The following is a 17397-nucleotide window of genomic DNA, read 5'->3' as shown; positions in this document are numbered from 1 at the left end:
GTGGATCAAGTCCGTACCAACAGAACATACCATGATATCATCTCCAGCCGGCATGAATAGTGGACAAGAGACAATTTGGATGATTTCATGAGTTTCACAGTACCATTGGTGCAAAAAAAAAAAGTTTAAATACAGGCTGGTCAGACCACATGATTTTTTTTCCATTTTTCCACAGTACATTGTAGTTAGCGGCACCACTACAGTCAAATCTTTCCATGTTTTACAGAAAGAAGTGCCTTATATTCCAGACGTTTACAAAATCCCAGATTCTTCAATTCTCACTGTGTAGTTCGGTTGGAAATGGGTCTCTTTTTGCCTAAATTGAATTTTTCAGTCATTTGCTGCACGGTGGATTTGTTTTTGTTGATGCATAGTTCTCTTTAAGTTCCTACACTCTCCTTCTTCGAGTACCGACTTTCTGTCGCATCCTTTCTTTTTTGAGGCTGCCTTCTCCTTTCAGCTTCCACTCATTGTTTGCTTCTGAGATGGTTTCTTTCGACACACCAGAAAGCTCCTTTATTTTCTTACTTGTGTCTCCTGCTAAACTTGTTCCAACAATAACACAATTTTCAAACGAATTTACAAATTTCAGTGTTTCTGAAAATCGGAAAGGTCGCCTGGCTTCCCCATGACTAAGAAGCCCCAGAAAAGCGTACAGTATTTATCTGAAACCAAGGAACTTGCGATAATAAATAATAAAATGTGACACTTACATTGGCATATCGTATTTTTAATTATTGTTGATGTCAGATGCAAAATGTTTCTAATGTTTTGGCCAGTGAGTGTAGATAATACTTATATTAAAAAGAGGGGTGACATTTCTCTTTTTATAAGATGTTGTCCATTAATCCTCTTTGGGTCCAGCAGGATTTAAATTGCATAGATAATACAATGATCTTGATTCTCACAGAACAAACTTGCCATTGCAACGAGTTGCCCTTGTATTGTACTGATGGACTCTCCAAAACGTTAACTTGCCGTTTGGTATGACAACCTATTTCAGGAGTAATTAGTCTTTGTGTCTTGTCTCTAGTGACAAGCTACAGACAAAACAGTTGTGAAGAGGTTCGATGTGACCTACCATGCGACGTACAAAATATTTAAAGTTGTAATATTACTAAAGGCGCCTGCTGAAAGTAGTGCAATACCAGAGCAACTCGTTACAAAGGCATGTTTGTTCTGCTGTGAGAATTAAAAACATTTGATTATCAAATACTATTTAAATCCTGCCCCCATAAGAATAGATGAGAGTACAAGATCAAGATAGTCATTAAAATGATGTGTCCAGGAAGCTGAATATTATTCATGGGTCTGCTTTCACCATCATCCGCTTCATATTGTAACTAAGGAAGGCCAGAGTGAAGTGGATTTCGAACGATGAACAGAAACTGTGTCTACAGCACTTAACGTGGTTTTAGAAGGAAGAAAGAACTTCTTGGGGTTAAATGTGGATGAGAAATAGTGTAGGCACTTCGGACATCCTGTATTTTATACACGAAATACGAGAACAAATTAAGTATATGTCTAAACGTTACTCTGAAGAAGGTTTTAATCCACACCGAAACGTTAATCAAGTTAAAAGTTAAACGATAAAAACAATTAAGTTAATAGCACCAACACCAACTCGTTTTACGTTTTATTAGAGTTAAACGATGTTCTGGACAGTTTTCAGCCTTTTATTCTTTGATCGTTCCTTCGCACTCTGGAAATCTTAAACGATAAAACGTACTTATAAAAGATACATTTGCTTTCTAACATCGCCAGAGAAAAACAGAAAGGGACAAAACTATAACGGATGTGGTGCGCTGCCTCGCAGTCACGAACTGCGGGCTCGTTCGAGCGTGTCCTTAACATCCTGTTGTCCAGAGTATTACTCTCGTTTCACTGAAGCATACAAAGTGTTTCAGAAGTTTTCCTCTAGATTTAATTAACTTCGAAAGGTTTCCCTTAAAGTTCTCAAAGTCCTTTTCCCCCTGCATTATCAAAGTTTTCCGATAATTTTCTCATATTTAACATAACACAGTGCAGCTGCCTCAATATCAAGAATTACGACCGCTTTTGGGTTTGCTCTAATTACCGCAGAAAGACTTTGCACATTAGTGTGTCTCTTGCGATGGAAAGTTCTTAGGCAATAAATGCCCTTCTCCATTGGAACGTAACTAGCAGCCACAAGATGCACCGTCCGATGATTAATTTATATTTGCACTTTACTTCAAAGATTTTAAGTGCATCGAGCCCAAGAAAAGTAATCGCTTGATGGTTAGGTTGTTGTCGTCAGATAAAATGCTGTCTGTCAGCGCGATAACATCGTGCTATTGCACGCTCGTGTGATTTTCTGTAGGAGACGAAATTCAAAGAAACATTTAGTGGTTTCTTTAATCGAAGGCGATTTAACTGTGTTTTTCATTAAATACCAAAATTTACAAATATTCAGAAGAGGATCGAAGAGCTCCTGACCCGGATGGGATTTTTAGCTGGGTTTGATGTCCTAAGCATCATTTAGGTGTTTCGATTAAAAAGGTTAATTTGATTTTAAAATATGAATTTACGATTAAACCTCTTCAATTAGATTTGGGTTTCGGATTATAAAGCTGGATATAAGTTTTAGACTAGGGATATACACGACCCAGCCATTTTATTAGGACCATGGAGATTTGGTTAGAGAGGTCAGCTCTAGGTGTGCTTTAGGGGTGTTTTTCCCCTTTTAAAGACTCAAATGCTAGTCTTTGAACATTCGACAACTCATTCTGGTCATATTGCATGTTTACTCCTATGGACAGGGTGCTTTTAATGTAATAGGGCAATCATCCACTGCTGGTGCCTTTGACTATAATATCGCAGGAATTGAACCCAGTTTTATTACATGAATGGTCTAATATTTCTTGTGCCATACAAGAATCGATTGTAGATTTCTGATAATTAGAGTGATTGACTGTGTGACATGAGGCAATGCAGAACATATGACTTCGATATTATGCCGTTCGCTGTCATTTATTTATTTATTATTGTTATTATTTTTTCATAATTGCTTAATTTAATAATCGAAATAAATTATGAAAATCATTCGATTATGCCCGTCATTAGCAATAAGTCGGGCTAAAGTGGGTCGAATATTCTATTAGCTCATGTTCCTAAAAAAATGGCTAGGCAGTATATATGATATTATGCTGTACGGATAGTGTACAAAGCGGAAGTCGCTGAGTTAATTGCGGACTCTCACACCTCATCGATGGTCTTCATGAACCTAGGCTGTCCAGGAGGAGGAGGGTTCGTTGGATCTTCATACACCCATCGTCAACGACACCCAAAGTTTGAACCTGAATGACGACATTAGGCTATTTACGACTGGACGTTGCCTTTTCCAATGATTCACGTTTCCTGCTATACCATGTGGGCGGTAGATGAAGGATAATGGGACAAACCGAGGAGGAACAGGTAGGTGGTGGCAGTGTTTTGGTATGGGGATGTTTTCCCTGGAATCTCTTGGACCCCTCATACTCCTAGACCGCATCCTGAATATTGAAAACTACCTATCGTTGTGGCTGTTAGATATACCCCTTCACGGTGTATCTAATCAGCTGTCTTCCAGGATGGCAAAGGTGTGTTCCAGCAGGATAATGCCCTTGCACGTTATTGGTATTATTCGAGAGTGGTCCGCAGAACCCGAAAGTGACTTTCAGATGGTATTTGACAACCGAATTTGCCAGACACGAATCTCATAGAACATCTTTGGAAGTATATGGATCGACAGCCTTAGTGTTTGGATCCTCCACACCATGGAATACAATCATGGAGATATTGTACAACTTACCTCCTGCAACGTTCAGGGGCCTCGTAGATTACATGCCTCGCCGTGAGGTGGCGATACTTGCGGCAAGAGGCGGCCCTGCCCACTATGAGACAGGTGGTCAGAATGTTTTGACTGGACAGTGTACATAAAACTATAAAAAATTTTGGAAGGAAGATCTTTTATTATTAAGCATAATAATAAAAGATAAAGAATAATACATTTTAAAGGTAAGATAGAAATACATAATAGAATACAAGCACTCACATGGCAGCATCAAACCGCTCACAAAGTCACAGTTAAATAAGAATATCCGCAAAAAATTAGGATAGTATGTGCGCTGCATTAGCATATTGGCTCACTATTAACTGCCATATATAGCTTAATACTCTTTTCTGGACATATTCTTATTTAACTGTGAATTTGTCAGCGATTTGGTGTTGCCGAGTGCTTGGATCTGTTCTGTTACAATTTCCCACTGCATAACGACGGCCATCATTATTCAGATTCATTACTTTTGGGGGGTCGATCGGTTCGGCAATGCGCGGATTTGTCTGACGTTCGTACTGTAGTGATTCCCTGACCGTTGTTGGCCTTTGGGGTCCTCCGATGAGATTGGGCATAATGGTCAGTTTGTTTTATTTTTATTTTGTTGGTCCCGTGTTGGTGTTGGTTTTCTTCTCCGTTTTACGTAATTTGGACCGTATTTTGGCCCCATTTGCTGGTCGCAATTTTATGAACATAACTAAGAAGAAAACGAGGACTTCCTGAATTGGTCCTAAATAGGCGCCCATGCATATATTTCAGCAGTGGCATGGCGTTCTACACCCACGAACCAAAATTGTGACCACCTTCCTAATAGTGTTGGTCGCCTTTTACCGTGATAACCACTTGCACCTGGCGCAGCATCGACTCCACGGGAGCGCAGGTGTCCTCATGTACCCTATATCAGAAAGACGCCCCGGAGTGCTGCAACAGAGCGAGGCACTGGCAAATGCTGTATTTCACCGCATTCCACAAACGATCGATGAGATTGATTTCAGTAGAAGTTGGCGGCCAGGGAAGCACACGAAATGTTTCTACCTGATCCTCGATGATCCTTGGACCATTCCTGCACAATTCCGGCCTAGTGACACGGGACGTTGTCATGTTGAAAGGGTCCATTGCCATCTGGATAAATGGTCACCATGTTGGCCAAAACAATGCCTGCCTAGATTAGATCTGGCGGTGAAGCCATGTTCAATGGGGGTGAGGGGACTCAATGATATCCATGAAAATACCCCTCCATGATATCACGGGCGCCCACCTGTTTAACCATGCAGCCTGGTTGCAGCTGTTCATCTGCTCGTAATCGAATATGCACTGTCAATCGGCATGATGGAGCTGGAACCATGATTCATCAGACCAGATAACTCTTTTCCGGTCGTTCACCGTCCGGGACAATAGACGGCACACGAGCCCATTCAGTGGACACTTTTGCTGACAGGCCTACGAAGTAGGTGACCTGCTCATGTGCTCATCAGCAGGTCCCTCCCTACAGTGGGCACGGGAGCACCGTTCCCGAACATTGAACGACTGGCAAAGAGTCGACTGGTCTAACGAATTAAAGGTGGGAACCAGCACCTCAGCATCTGCAGGCATCGTCGGTTGTTCGACATCGCCGTGATGAACGTGTGACAGGAATGGTTCGAAGAGGGATACAAAACCACACAACTTGCCTGGACGAGGAGACCATCACGTGTCAACTGCCGCCATTCACCTCAATTATCAACCAGTGATGGTCTCCTTGTCCAGGCACATTCGGGTGGTTATGTGTCCCTCTTCGGACCATTCCTGCCACACGTTCATTATGGCGGCGGCGTCGAACAGCCGACAATGCCTGCAGGTGCTGAGGTGCTGGCTCCTGTCTTTCTAGCGCTGCAAATCATTCCCCCTTCAAATTCCAACATGTATGTTCTCTTAAGTTCAACTCTGCCGTGGTACACTGTGATGGTATAGAACTATGTAAACGGCCAGGAAGGTGGGTAATGTTGTGTTTGTGCAGTGAAAGTGTTGTTTAGTTGACGAACTGACAAGTTAGTACGGTAGTGTCATCACTATATATGCTGCGCCTGTCGCTGACGACACACCTTGGTGCTGTGGGATGCGTCCACCCGTGGCAGCAGAATGGTTTACCTCATGGATGTTTGTATGTATCACAGATCTTCAAGTGATCTATTAATTATATTAATAGTGGCCTATTAATTATTCAAAATCTTGCCTATTCATAACCAGTACATTTCGGACAGCAAGTGATTATTGATTTCTGCCCTGTCCAGTCCTTCATAATTGAGAATAGCTTTCCGGTTCTTTCTTTTCAGGGTCAAACAACCTACTATCATCGTGTTATCATAGAACACCCGAGTAAGAGTAAAGAAGTCCTATTGGTCAAATGCGTCCTGCCTGGAGATAAAAACAGAATAATTATTAGAGAAAAAAGGCCGAAGCGGAACGTATTGCCCGAAAATTTTCGAGAACCCGAGTAAGTAGATATTTTTGTATTTTGCTTCGTTTTTAATTATTTTCGAGGACTTCAGTTTACGTTGTTTATTCGAGATGAAAGCAAATTTCCTGCTCCTTTCATCTTTGGTTTCGTTTATTCTCTTTTGGCGGTGTAAATATATCAGCATAAATATCTCTAGAGAGGCAGAATATATTAATTCTTTATGAACAGAGGATGACAGACTGTTTATTTGCATCTAAATGTGACCGTTCTGTTTGACGTTAGTTGTGACATCTTCGCTGTCAGCACTACGGCAATTGTATTCGAAATTAATTTTGCTTAGATTATAGTTTACATCTCGGAATACTATTGGGATTAAAGTTTCAGTTCTTTTGATGGAATTTTTCAGGTAAATTAACAAGCATTTCAGTATATCGTATATCGTTCAAAGAATTTGTATATTGTTCAAAGAAGGTATATATTCTTTGAACAATATACTGAAATTAATTGGGTATCTTTGTATATAAATGAAAACTCGAGTTAATTATTGTAGGTTAAAAATCGGGACGATTTATTGTAGGTTAAAAATCGGGATGCTTATTGTAAGTTAGAAATCGGGATGATTATAATGAGTTAAAAATTGGGAAGATTATAGAAATTGAGAAAACTAAGTGACAATTAGAAATATTGTGTAGATGAACGTTTGGGATTATTGGTAAATAATTAAATTTAAAAAATCGAGAAAAACGCCGAAAAAGTTAAGAATCTGAATAAAAATTTGAAAAATTTAAGACTGAATTAAAATTGGGAAAATTTAGTGAAAAAATGGAGGGAGTAGAGAAAGTAAGTGAAAAACTGAGAAGGTAAGTGAAGGAAATACGGGGAAAACTACGAACTTAGAGATAATTAGGAAATTTTCGTGAAAAAAGTAGAGGGAACGGGGAATTTTAGTGAAAAAGTGAAGGAAATAGGAAGCTGAGTGTAAAATTAAAAAGTGAACTGAAATAGTGGAGGAAACTTTGGATTATTGGGAAACATTTAAATTAGAAATATATATATAAAAAAAAAAAAAAAAAAACGTCTAGACAATCCAGATTAATAAAAGCTTGGAATTGGTCTACTAAGTGATATTTAGTATTAGTAATGGCGAACGATGCAAGAATGCAAGCCTACACAGCATTAGCCAAAAAAATAAAATTAAAACAACTTCCTATATCATCTGTCAAACCCCTCAAATATTTAATCTAGTTCTTCCTTCAATTAATTAAACTTTGTGGCCACAGCACCAGATGGAAGTTTGTTCCAACAGTCTACCACTCGCTGGATGAAGGCAAATTTCAGCTCATCTGTCCTTCAACCATCCTTCCACAATTTGAATTTATGCCCACTCATGTGTAGCCTGGATTACCAGAGGAATAAATACCTCAATCACATCTTCTCGAAATTGGCTAATTTCCATACCTTCAATTTACGGAACTCAAGCTTTTTGGTTTGTTCCCCTCACTATAAGAAAAATGAGCCCATCAGATCTGCATAAAGCCTAACCATTTCCTTGTACAATAGGATAATCAGGTCTTTATCCATGCTAGCAAAGTTCCTATATATCATTCTCATGAGCTGTCCTGGCTGCTTGTCTGCACTGCTCAAGAACTTCACTGACTTCACAGTTATCTCCCGGTCCTTTACATTTTCCACTACCTTGATTATTGTGCCACAGAGTTGGTACATGAATCTGGAGTTACTGCTACCCATATGAAGCCTGCTATGTATAATCAGTATCATTAAAAAAATGGAACACAATAATCGGTCCAATATTGAACCTTGGGGGACTCCACATTAGTCCATAAAGAGCAGTGTCCGTTAATAACCACTGGCTTCTTCCACTCAACCATCCTTTATACATAGCATTGCCTATAGATTAAATATTGGAGATAATTAAGAAAGGAAAATTGGCAAAGTAATTAAGGAAAATTGGGAACAATTTTATACAGAGTACTGGAAGTTATCCGGCGCTTCATTAATTTTTCAATACGATCATTATATCAATCCTTTCACATAAGAAAATTTTCTTTTCAGGGGAAACTGACAACTTTTATGACAGGTGTGTGTCTTTTTATCCTCTGCTTAATGAACTTCCTTTTATTGCCAACATCTCAAGTATTAAACAAGATATCCTCCGCTGTTTAATATGTGAAATCCTCTTATTGATAATCCTAAACCCTCTTTCCTAAGCCCAGTGATAGCGTGACTTCGTGGAATCTGCCAGTAATTTGTCTGCCTCATAAATAGTGAAGGAGCATCCACCAACATATTCTGGGAGTCACTCTGCGTGATTAATTATTTAAATGTCAAATAAATGCCTTCTGCGAGACAATGTTCTCCGTTAGTCTCGTTAAATAGGAAACAAAGCAAATGTATTAGCTTAAAGTCTTGTTTAATTTTAGTTAGAAGTTTCCAAACTCGGAAATCATTCTGATCGTCAATAACACTAACAGAACGTACACATCCAGCATCATTTTGTGAAATTCCATTTGTTTGATTTGCTTGTTAAGAGCGGTTATTTACCAATTCTCTGTATTGAAGTCTGTTTTCGCGATTCATGTATTGTTTGTAAATGACAAATATTGCTGGACTCTGCTGAACGAACAAATACCATTTATTTCAAAAGTAACTCGTATACATTGTACAACAATTATTTCGCCTAGAGAGTGGCCATTAATTCTTTAATTATTTCGTTATACAGGACATGGTAATTCATATGATGGAAAGCAGACTGATAAACGAAATCCAGTGAAGAAAACTTTTAATTTCTTTGAAAAAGGAAACTGAATTTCCAAAGATTCACTCATTAAGGGGGTTGGAGTCTAACTGTTCCATCGTGATTCCTGGAGAAACACGATGTCATTGATTACGTTTGATTCACCTTGACTTGTACTTCTAACGAGTCAAAGGTACCAAAAAAGAAAATCGGAGCTTTTCTTCGCCAAACTCTTATCAGAAAGTTGAAAAGAAACCATCGTTGGAATTAAATTACTGACAACAATCAGCGCGAGCGTGTTGTCCCCGTAAAACGCTTTAGCCGGCACACGTAGTCTCATCTGTAAGCGAATTCATTTTCTTTGTCAACTGGCCTTTTATCCGAGAGTGGCAAAGGTCATGGTACGGAACGCAGGTGGAATATGTCAAGATTAAAGCCTCGGATCTTATTAGGGAACGATGTTATTTTTATCGCGGAAAAGCGAAAAACAAAAGAAGAGATTATATGAGAACACTAACAGTATTGTTTTCCAATAAACTAGCCAATTGAGACCATTTTCCAATAAATACCGCAGAGTGCTTTTCGTTAAAAATAAACATTCGAGCCACGAAAACTGTGTCTGATTTTATAGAAAGAAGATTATTTGACCTTTTTCTATACAATTTCCATATAAAAGTAAAAAGAAAAACGATAAATGTAAAAGTTTCTTATAATCTTTAAAATAATTTGAATAAACATATATTTTTCAGAGAAACCTATAATATAATAATTTCAAATAGATATTTACAGTATACCCTGTTATAAGTAACAATTCAGTAGCTTTCGGAACACGTGTCACTTTATCAACTGACAAATTTGAATACATTACAAGCAAAGTGTGGCACGTTACTCATGCGTCATTGTTGTAGCACGGACGTGTGCTGCCTTGCGCCAGTGATCATCCATCAATAAAACTGTTGTCTCTAGGATGGGATGTATACGCATGCCTTTCTGGCGATTTAATGCCTTAGGGTTGTTCATTATGTTTAGTGACTCTAGCCATAGGCGGTGGCGAAAGTGTCGCGCGTGGTCCACTATCTCAAAGTCGCGCTTGGGGTCAAGATCGTGGTTGGTAGCCCAAAAATGTTCTGCAAGCGCGGACTGGTCAGTTTCGGCAAGCCGGATTGCTCTGTCGTGTTCCGTGAGGCGATCCTGGAGACGTCTCAATGTCTCACCTACGTAGCAACTGTTACAGGCCCTACAGGTGATACGGTACACTACATTGCTGCGTAAGACAGGTGTGACAGGGGTCTTCACACTGGAGACAAGTGAGCGTAGGTTCCTACCTGGTAATTGCACACATTTGATGTTGTAACTTCTCAGGATCTTCGAGATACGTCCTGACACTCCTGGATAGTACGGAATGTAGGCGGACGATATGCCGACTTGCTTCGGAGGTCTTGGGTTGGAAGTAAGTTCTTGTGCCTGTAACAAGCATCTGTTTAGTACATGGGATGGATAACCGCATCTGGTTAGGTCCGCCTTCACACGGGAGATCTCGTTACGTCTAATTGTGTCGGTGCTGGAATGGCTCCAGGCCCTGGAGAACAGGGTGCGGGCAGTGCTATTGAGATGACTTGGAGCGTGGCCGGACCCGTAGTTGGTGAATTGACCGCACCACATGGGTTTGCGGTATACTGAGGTCTCTAGACGTGGGCCTACGCGATGCACTAGCACGTCCAGAAACGGGAGCGAACCGTCCACCTCTGATTCTACGGTAAACTTGATGAAATTGGATAGAGAGTTGAGGTATTCTAGTAGTACCGTTTCAGAACCACGTGGTATTATGGTAAAAATATCGTCGACGTATCTACACCACGTTGTAATAGGTGTAGGTGGGTTCTGGTGTATCTGCTCCTCCAGATCTTCCATGGCGATGTTAGCTACTACGGAACTGACAGGGGCACCCATAGCAGTGCCATGTACTTGTTTGTAGAGTGAGTCTTCAAAGGTGAAGATGCTGCTAGAGAGGCATAGGTTGAGGGCGGTACAGATGTCATCAGTGGATAGTGACGTCCTGGATTGGAGGCTTAAGTCGCTCTCAAGGAGCCTTCTGGCGCAGTGCACGGCCTGTTGGACGGGAATCGAGGTGAATAAAGAAACCACGTCAAATGATGCCATGACAGAGTTATCAGGGATTGAAATGTCCTTGATGATGTTAATGAATTCACTGCTGTTTTTAACGGTGTGAGATGTATTACCTATAAGAGGCGAGAGGAGGCTCGCGATGTGTTTGGACAGTTCATACGTTGGGGCACTGCAGCAAGACACTATAGGTCTGAGAGGAATACCCGGTTTATGGATCTTTGGTAATCCGTAGAATTGCGGTAGTTGGCAGCCAGTAGCACGTAGCAGATGGTGAGTCGCGGTCGGGATCTTCTTATCTTTAAGCCACGCGTGGACAAGTTTATTAACATTTGCTTCCAGACGTTTCAAGACTTTAACGGGAGGATCAGGTAGAGGTTCATATACGTTAGGATCGAGTAATAGGGCCAAGGCTTTCTCTCGGTAGGCTGATCGGTCCAGCACAACAGTCCGGCGCCCTTTATCCGCAGGAAGTACAACGATGGAGTTGTCTTTTCTTATAGATGACAGGGCGGCACGTTGGCGGTGGTTGAGGTTTGAGTACGTTTTTCGAGTGTTGCGGAGGACTGCGGCAGTCTTGAATCGGATCTCGTTGTCAGTTTCTTCGGGAAGGTTGGTAATACTGGCTTCTATACCCATAGCGAGCTGTGTGATGGGAGGTTTCGATGGTATAACGGCGAATTTCATACCGTTTGATAAAACACTCAGCTGCTCGTTGGACAGTTGTTTGTTACTTAGATTCAAGACGAAAGAAGTCGTGTCGTCTGAACGAGTGTTCGCTTTTAAGGAGTTAGCTTCTATGCTTAAGTTTATGAACTTGCGCTGTTGGCGTAAACGGAAGGTATCCGAGGTCTGACTAGCCCGATGGCAGATGGTATGTATAAGGTTTGTAAATACAATAGGCGAGAGCTTACCTTGTCCACGCATGGCTTAAAGATAAGAAGATCCCGACCGCGACTCACCATCTTCTACGTGCTACTGGCTGCCAACTACCGCAATTGTACGGATTACCAAAGATCCATAAACCGGGTATTCCTCTCAGACCTATAGTGTCTTGCTGCAGTGCCCCAACGTATGAACTGTCCAAACACATCGCGAGCCTCCTCTCGCCTCTTATAGGTAATACATCTCACACCGTTAAAAACAGCAGTGAATTCATTAACATCATCAAGGACATTTCAATCCCTGATAACTCTGTCATGGCATCATTTGACGTGGTTTCTTTATTCACCTCGATTCCCGTCCAACAGGCCGTGCACTGCGCCAGAAGGCTCCTTGAGAGCGACTTAAGCCTCCAATCCAGGACGTCACTATCCACTGATGACATCTGTACCGCCCTCAACCTATGCCTCTCTAGCAGCATCTTCACCTTTGAAGACTCACTCTACAAACAAGTACATGGCACTGCTATGGGTGCCCCTGTCAGTTCCGTAGTAGCTAACATCGCCATGGAAGATCTGGAGGAGCAGATACACCAGAACCCACCTACACCTATTACAACGTGGTGTAGATACGTCGACGATATTTTTACCATAATACCACGTGGTTCTGAAACGGTACTACTAGAATACCTCAACTCTCTATCCAATTTCATCAAGTTTACCGTAGAATCAGAGGTGGACGGTTCGCTCCCGTTTCTGGACGTGCTAGTGCATCGCGTAGGCCCACGTCTAGAGACCTCAGTATACCGCAAACCCATGTGGTGCGGTCAATTCACCAACTACGGGTCCGGCCACGCTCCAAGTCATCTCAATAGCACTGCCCGCACCCTGTTCTCCAGGGCCTGGAGCCATTCCAGCACCGACACAATTAGACGTAACGAGATCTCCCGTGTGAAGGCGGACCTAACCAGATGCGGTTATCCATCCCATGTACTAAACAGATGCTTGTTACAGGCACAAGAACTTACTTCCAACCCAAGACCTCCGAAACAAGTCGGCATATCATCCGCCTACATTCCGTACTATCCAGGAGTGTCAGGACGTATCTCGAAGATCCTGAGAAGTTACAACATCAAATGTGTGCAATTACCAGGTAGGAACCTACGCTCACTTGTCTCCAGTGTGAAGACCCCTGTCACACCTGTCTTACGCAGCAATGTAGTGTACCGTATCACCTGTAGGGCCTGTAACAGTTGCTACGTAGGTGAGAGATCGAGACGTCTCCAGGATCGCCTCACGGAACACGACAGAGCAATCCGGCTTGCCGAAACTGACCAGTCCGCGCTTGCAGAACATTTTTGGGCTACCAACCACGATCTTGACCCCAAGCGCGACTTTGAGATAGTGGACCACGCGCGACACTTTCGCCACCGCCTATGGCTAGAGTCACTAAACATAATGAACAACCCTAAGGCATTAAATCGCCAGAAAGGCATGCGTATACATCCCATCCTAGAGACAACCGTTTTATTGATGGATGATCACTGGCGTAAGGCAGCACACGTCCGTGCTACAACAATGACGAGAGTAACGTGCCACACTTTGCTTGTAATGTATTCAAATTTGTCAGTTGATAAAGGGACACGTGTTCCGAAAGCTACTGAATTTGTACTTATATTTTATAACTGGGTATACTGTAAATATCTATTTGAAATTATTAAACTATGGACCCCAGTACTCCAGGCCCATTTGTCACTAAACCTATAATATGTTTACATAAATATTATATGAAGTGATTTCTTATAGAAATTACTAGTTTTTTTGATGGAGGGTCAATACACAATAATATTAACCAATATTGTTCGATGTTAATTATTAATTAATTATTACGTAAGGTTGGTTTGTAACTGTATCTGTTTGTTGTAGGTATATCAACATCACCAAATATATAGAAGCACATGCCCCTATACCTTATCTTAACCTGGCCGTGAGACAAAATGGACGAGTCCTAGACAGCACTTTCAACGTACAACCTGGAACGCCATTGGAAATGATAATTTACTTGGATGAACGGAGTTCAGGTAAGCAAAACAGAGTACGCACGTATAAATATTGAGCTAAAGTAATGGACACATTTGAAATTACCATCGGCTGTCGCTCAAAACTGGAGGTAATGGTGTTAGAAATTATTTTGTAGTTTAAAGTTGACTGGGTAGCTTATTTTTTTTTTTTTTTTTTTTTTTTTTGATTTGGTAGTTGTTGGCGCATCGGCTTCTGTGGCCATATTGCACCTCCCAAGATTTTTGCAGTACTTTGATCCAAGCCCGAGGCGGGAATCGAACCCGCGACCTTTGGGTTGCCGGGCAGGTACTTTACCCACTCGGCTAGCCCGGTTGGCGGGTAGCTTATAGATAAGAGGCAAAGTTAGGGCAACATACCTTGTTGGACAGATGGGTATGCGCGTTTTCCACTTTCTCTAAAATGAGAGGGACAACTATGACTTTCACAGATATCGGTGGAGGGTCAGCATGCCGCCATGTCTGTGCCACTGTCCATAATTCCATCGCATTCCTAGGTGGAGGATCCAAAGCTCGAAGGGATTTTTCCACAGCATCCCAAAGGTGCTCCAAAGGGTTCATGTCCGGTGAACGGGGAGGCCATTCCATGGTGGTAAAATCTGCGGAATGCTCTTAGAACTATCTTCTATTCACCACGGCTCTGTGGGGAGGCACACGGTCCTGCTGGAAGAGTCCATTGCCCTGTGGGTGCACGATGATGGGATGCAGATAGTCTGCAAGGATGGACACGTAACCTGGACTGTTCAGAGATGCGTCTAGACGTACCAAAGGGCCCAACATGTGCCAGTTGAACACGCCCCAGACCATTACTGACGGTCCACCTGTCTGAACAGTTCCTTGTTGACACGACGGGTGCATAGCTTCGTGCAGTGTCCTCTCGAAATAACTGGAAATGGGACTCATCGGACCAGGCGACCCGTCACCAATCATCCAAGGTCGAGTGACGATGTTCTTTCGCCTAGTTGACGCATAAAGTCCTGTGTCGTGGTGTTAGTAATTGGACTCTGGTGGGTCAGCAGCTCCCATAACCTATTGCGGCTAATGATTGCCTGATAGTCTTGGTGGAGACATTTCTGGCACCTTCCTCGTTGAAGTCGGCGGTGATTTGTGCCACTGTCTCTCTCAGAAGTCAACGGCCACGTTCATCCAAAACCTTTCTCCGCCCACAGTGCTGCCCACGATGAGATGTTATTCCGGAAATGGCGTATTCCCGATACACTCTCGATACTGTTGAACGGCTGTATCAATATCCTGCGCGATAGTGACCCATGCGTCAGGCACCCACTTTCATTCCTCTTTCAAAGTCAGATAAGTGACGACGTTTATCCATACTGACATCGAATTACCATCTATGTGAATGCAGTATATACCTGCCACGCGGTAGGTTCGTCCACCACCGAGAGGGGTGACAGCGTCGCGTTGCCCAGGAACCTGGTATCTCATGAATTCTGTACTTTCAGCGTGATGCAAGAATATCCTACGCAGTACGCTCTTTTATAGAAAAACGCAAATGCATTGTGACAGATTTTACTGTGCGCGGTGAAAACTCATTTGGCAATACAAAATCATCCTGATCGCTGCCTACAGTGATTATTTTTAGTCGGAATCTGTGTTTCATTTCCTTAGTACATAGTCAATCAACACGCCTTGAGGAAAAACAAGATACGGCAGCGAAAGTTGTGGAGATTGTGAATATATTAAAACCTAATTTCGTTTATTCAGAAAATTAAAGTCACTCGTTCTTTTAGTAGAAGGGTGGGCGAGAAAATAGAGATCTTGGTTTTTCATCTAAGCGATTTCTAATTGTTCTTACTAGATTGTTAAAAAGAAGAAAATAAGATGGAGAGAATTAAGAAATCTTGAAAATAATTTCATAAACTTTTATTAATGATAACACACTTAAATACAAAATATTGTCATGCGGTTTCGCATTCTGTTTTCTTCCCCTAACGATTCGTGCCACCCTCAAAATAATTTCTCGTGCCCCACATTTTTGGAATGGAGGCATAATGGTATCAGCAACGTACAGAAATACCACGGATGCGCACTCCATTGACCAGAGGGTGTTTGCATGGGTAGGACGACAATCTCGTAAGTCAACTCTGCAAAACTTCAACCAAGTATTTGAGGCACCGACATTCGTTGAGATTTGTACTAGCACTGTATGTATAGAGATTCACAACTTCAAGTTTTTTGGGAGAACGGCGGCGGCGCATAAGCCAAACGTCACCAACAACAATCAGCAGTCCCTAGTGGTGCAGTGAACAATCTCACAGGACATTGTTCCGATCAGATGTGTGGTTTGGGTTTGTAGGATGCCTGGAGAACGTCTGCTAACGGAGTGTATTAAGCTAACGATAAAGTGCGGTCGAGGTAAAGTTACGGTGTGCAACTGTTTCTCATGGTATGGCCTAGCACCTTTGGTGCCTGTGCAGGAACTATGAATGCAAACGCTTTCCTTAATATTTTGTACAGTTACATGCTCCATACGATGTGGCAGTTCTTTGGTACTAATCCATGTTTGTTTCAACAGGATAATGTCCCTTGCCAAACTGTCAGAGCTGTTCGAGAATAGTCCATTGATATGAATGTAGAAAATTCGAAAATGCTGGCCCGGAGTCCCGAATTGGTCTCTATAGCTCACTTGTGGGATGGACTGGTTCCAGCTGGATGTGTTGGTCTGACGAGGGCCAGAACAACACATCCCATATTGGTAGCTCAATTGGTCAGTTCTGCAGGAGGCAAAGGTAGGAATATACCGGCTGCAGTCTATCGTTCTTTGGTGAAAAGCCTACCCCGGAGTGCGGAGGGTGTGTTATGCTGGCCAAAGGGACCATTCACTGCCACTGTTTCCAGCGACACGCTGTTGTAGTCAGTGGCAGTGACATCAGTGTAACACCGACATGTGGCCCCATACTTCTGAGGGTACGGTGCTTTATGATAATCGGTTAAAAATTATTGTTAACCACGTGGCATCATCGTTATACCGCTTTCCCCTAACGAAATAGTTTCGATGTACCCTTGGACGGGTCCCAAGGGCAGATCCAAAGTGACTACTGGAAGCAAACAAAGATTCAATGTGGCTAATGATGAAAGTGGATGTTAAACGTTAACTAAAAATCAGTATGAGATTAATCTATAGGTTTAAAAATACGACAGTTATCCAAATGTTAATCCGACAATGAAGTGTGCAGAGATTGAGCTTACAGAACCACGTGATATCGTGGCCAATATTCGACATTGGGCCTTTCTGTTATCAGAAAAATGTGGAAGCTTCTGTGTTTAGG

The 17397-nt window shown here is 42.0% G+C and overlaps 1 protein-coding gene across 1 annotated transcript in view; it reads left to right on the top strand.

The window, feature by feature from the left end:
- LOC150075081 (uncharacterized) overlaps nucleotides 1–17397 on the top strand; it is a 175473-nt gene that overhangs the window by 139266 nt on the left and 18810 nt on the right. Inside the window, exons 4-5 of the mRNA XM_090389191.1 lie at nucleotides 6148–6308; nucleotides 13959–14113. Coding sequence (XP_090245317.1) covers nucleotides 6148–6308; nucleotides 13959–14113 — 316 coding nt within the window. The remainder of the gene's footprint in view (nucleotides 1–6147; nucleotides 6309–13958; nucleotides 14114–17397) is intronic.

This window comes from Mastigoproctus giganteus, chromosome 14 (assembly GCF_048544385.1).
Source record: "Mastigoproctus giganteus isolate SK-2022 chromosome 14, ASM4854438v1, whole genome shotgun sequence".
Lineage (NCBI taxonomy): Eukaryota > Metazoa > Arthropoda > Arachnida > Uropygi > Thelyphonidae > Mastigoproctus > Mastigoproctus giganteus.
Note: the sequence above shows the minus strand (reverse complement) of the source record. Positions and strands in the feature narration are given on the sequence as shown.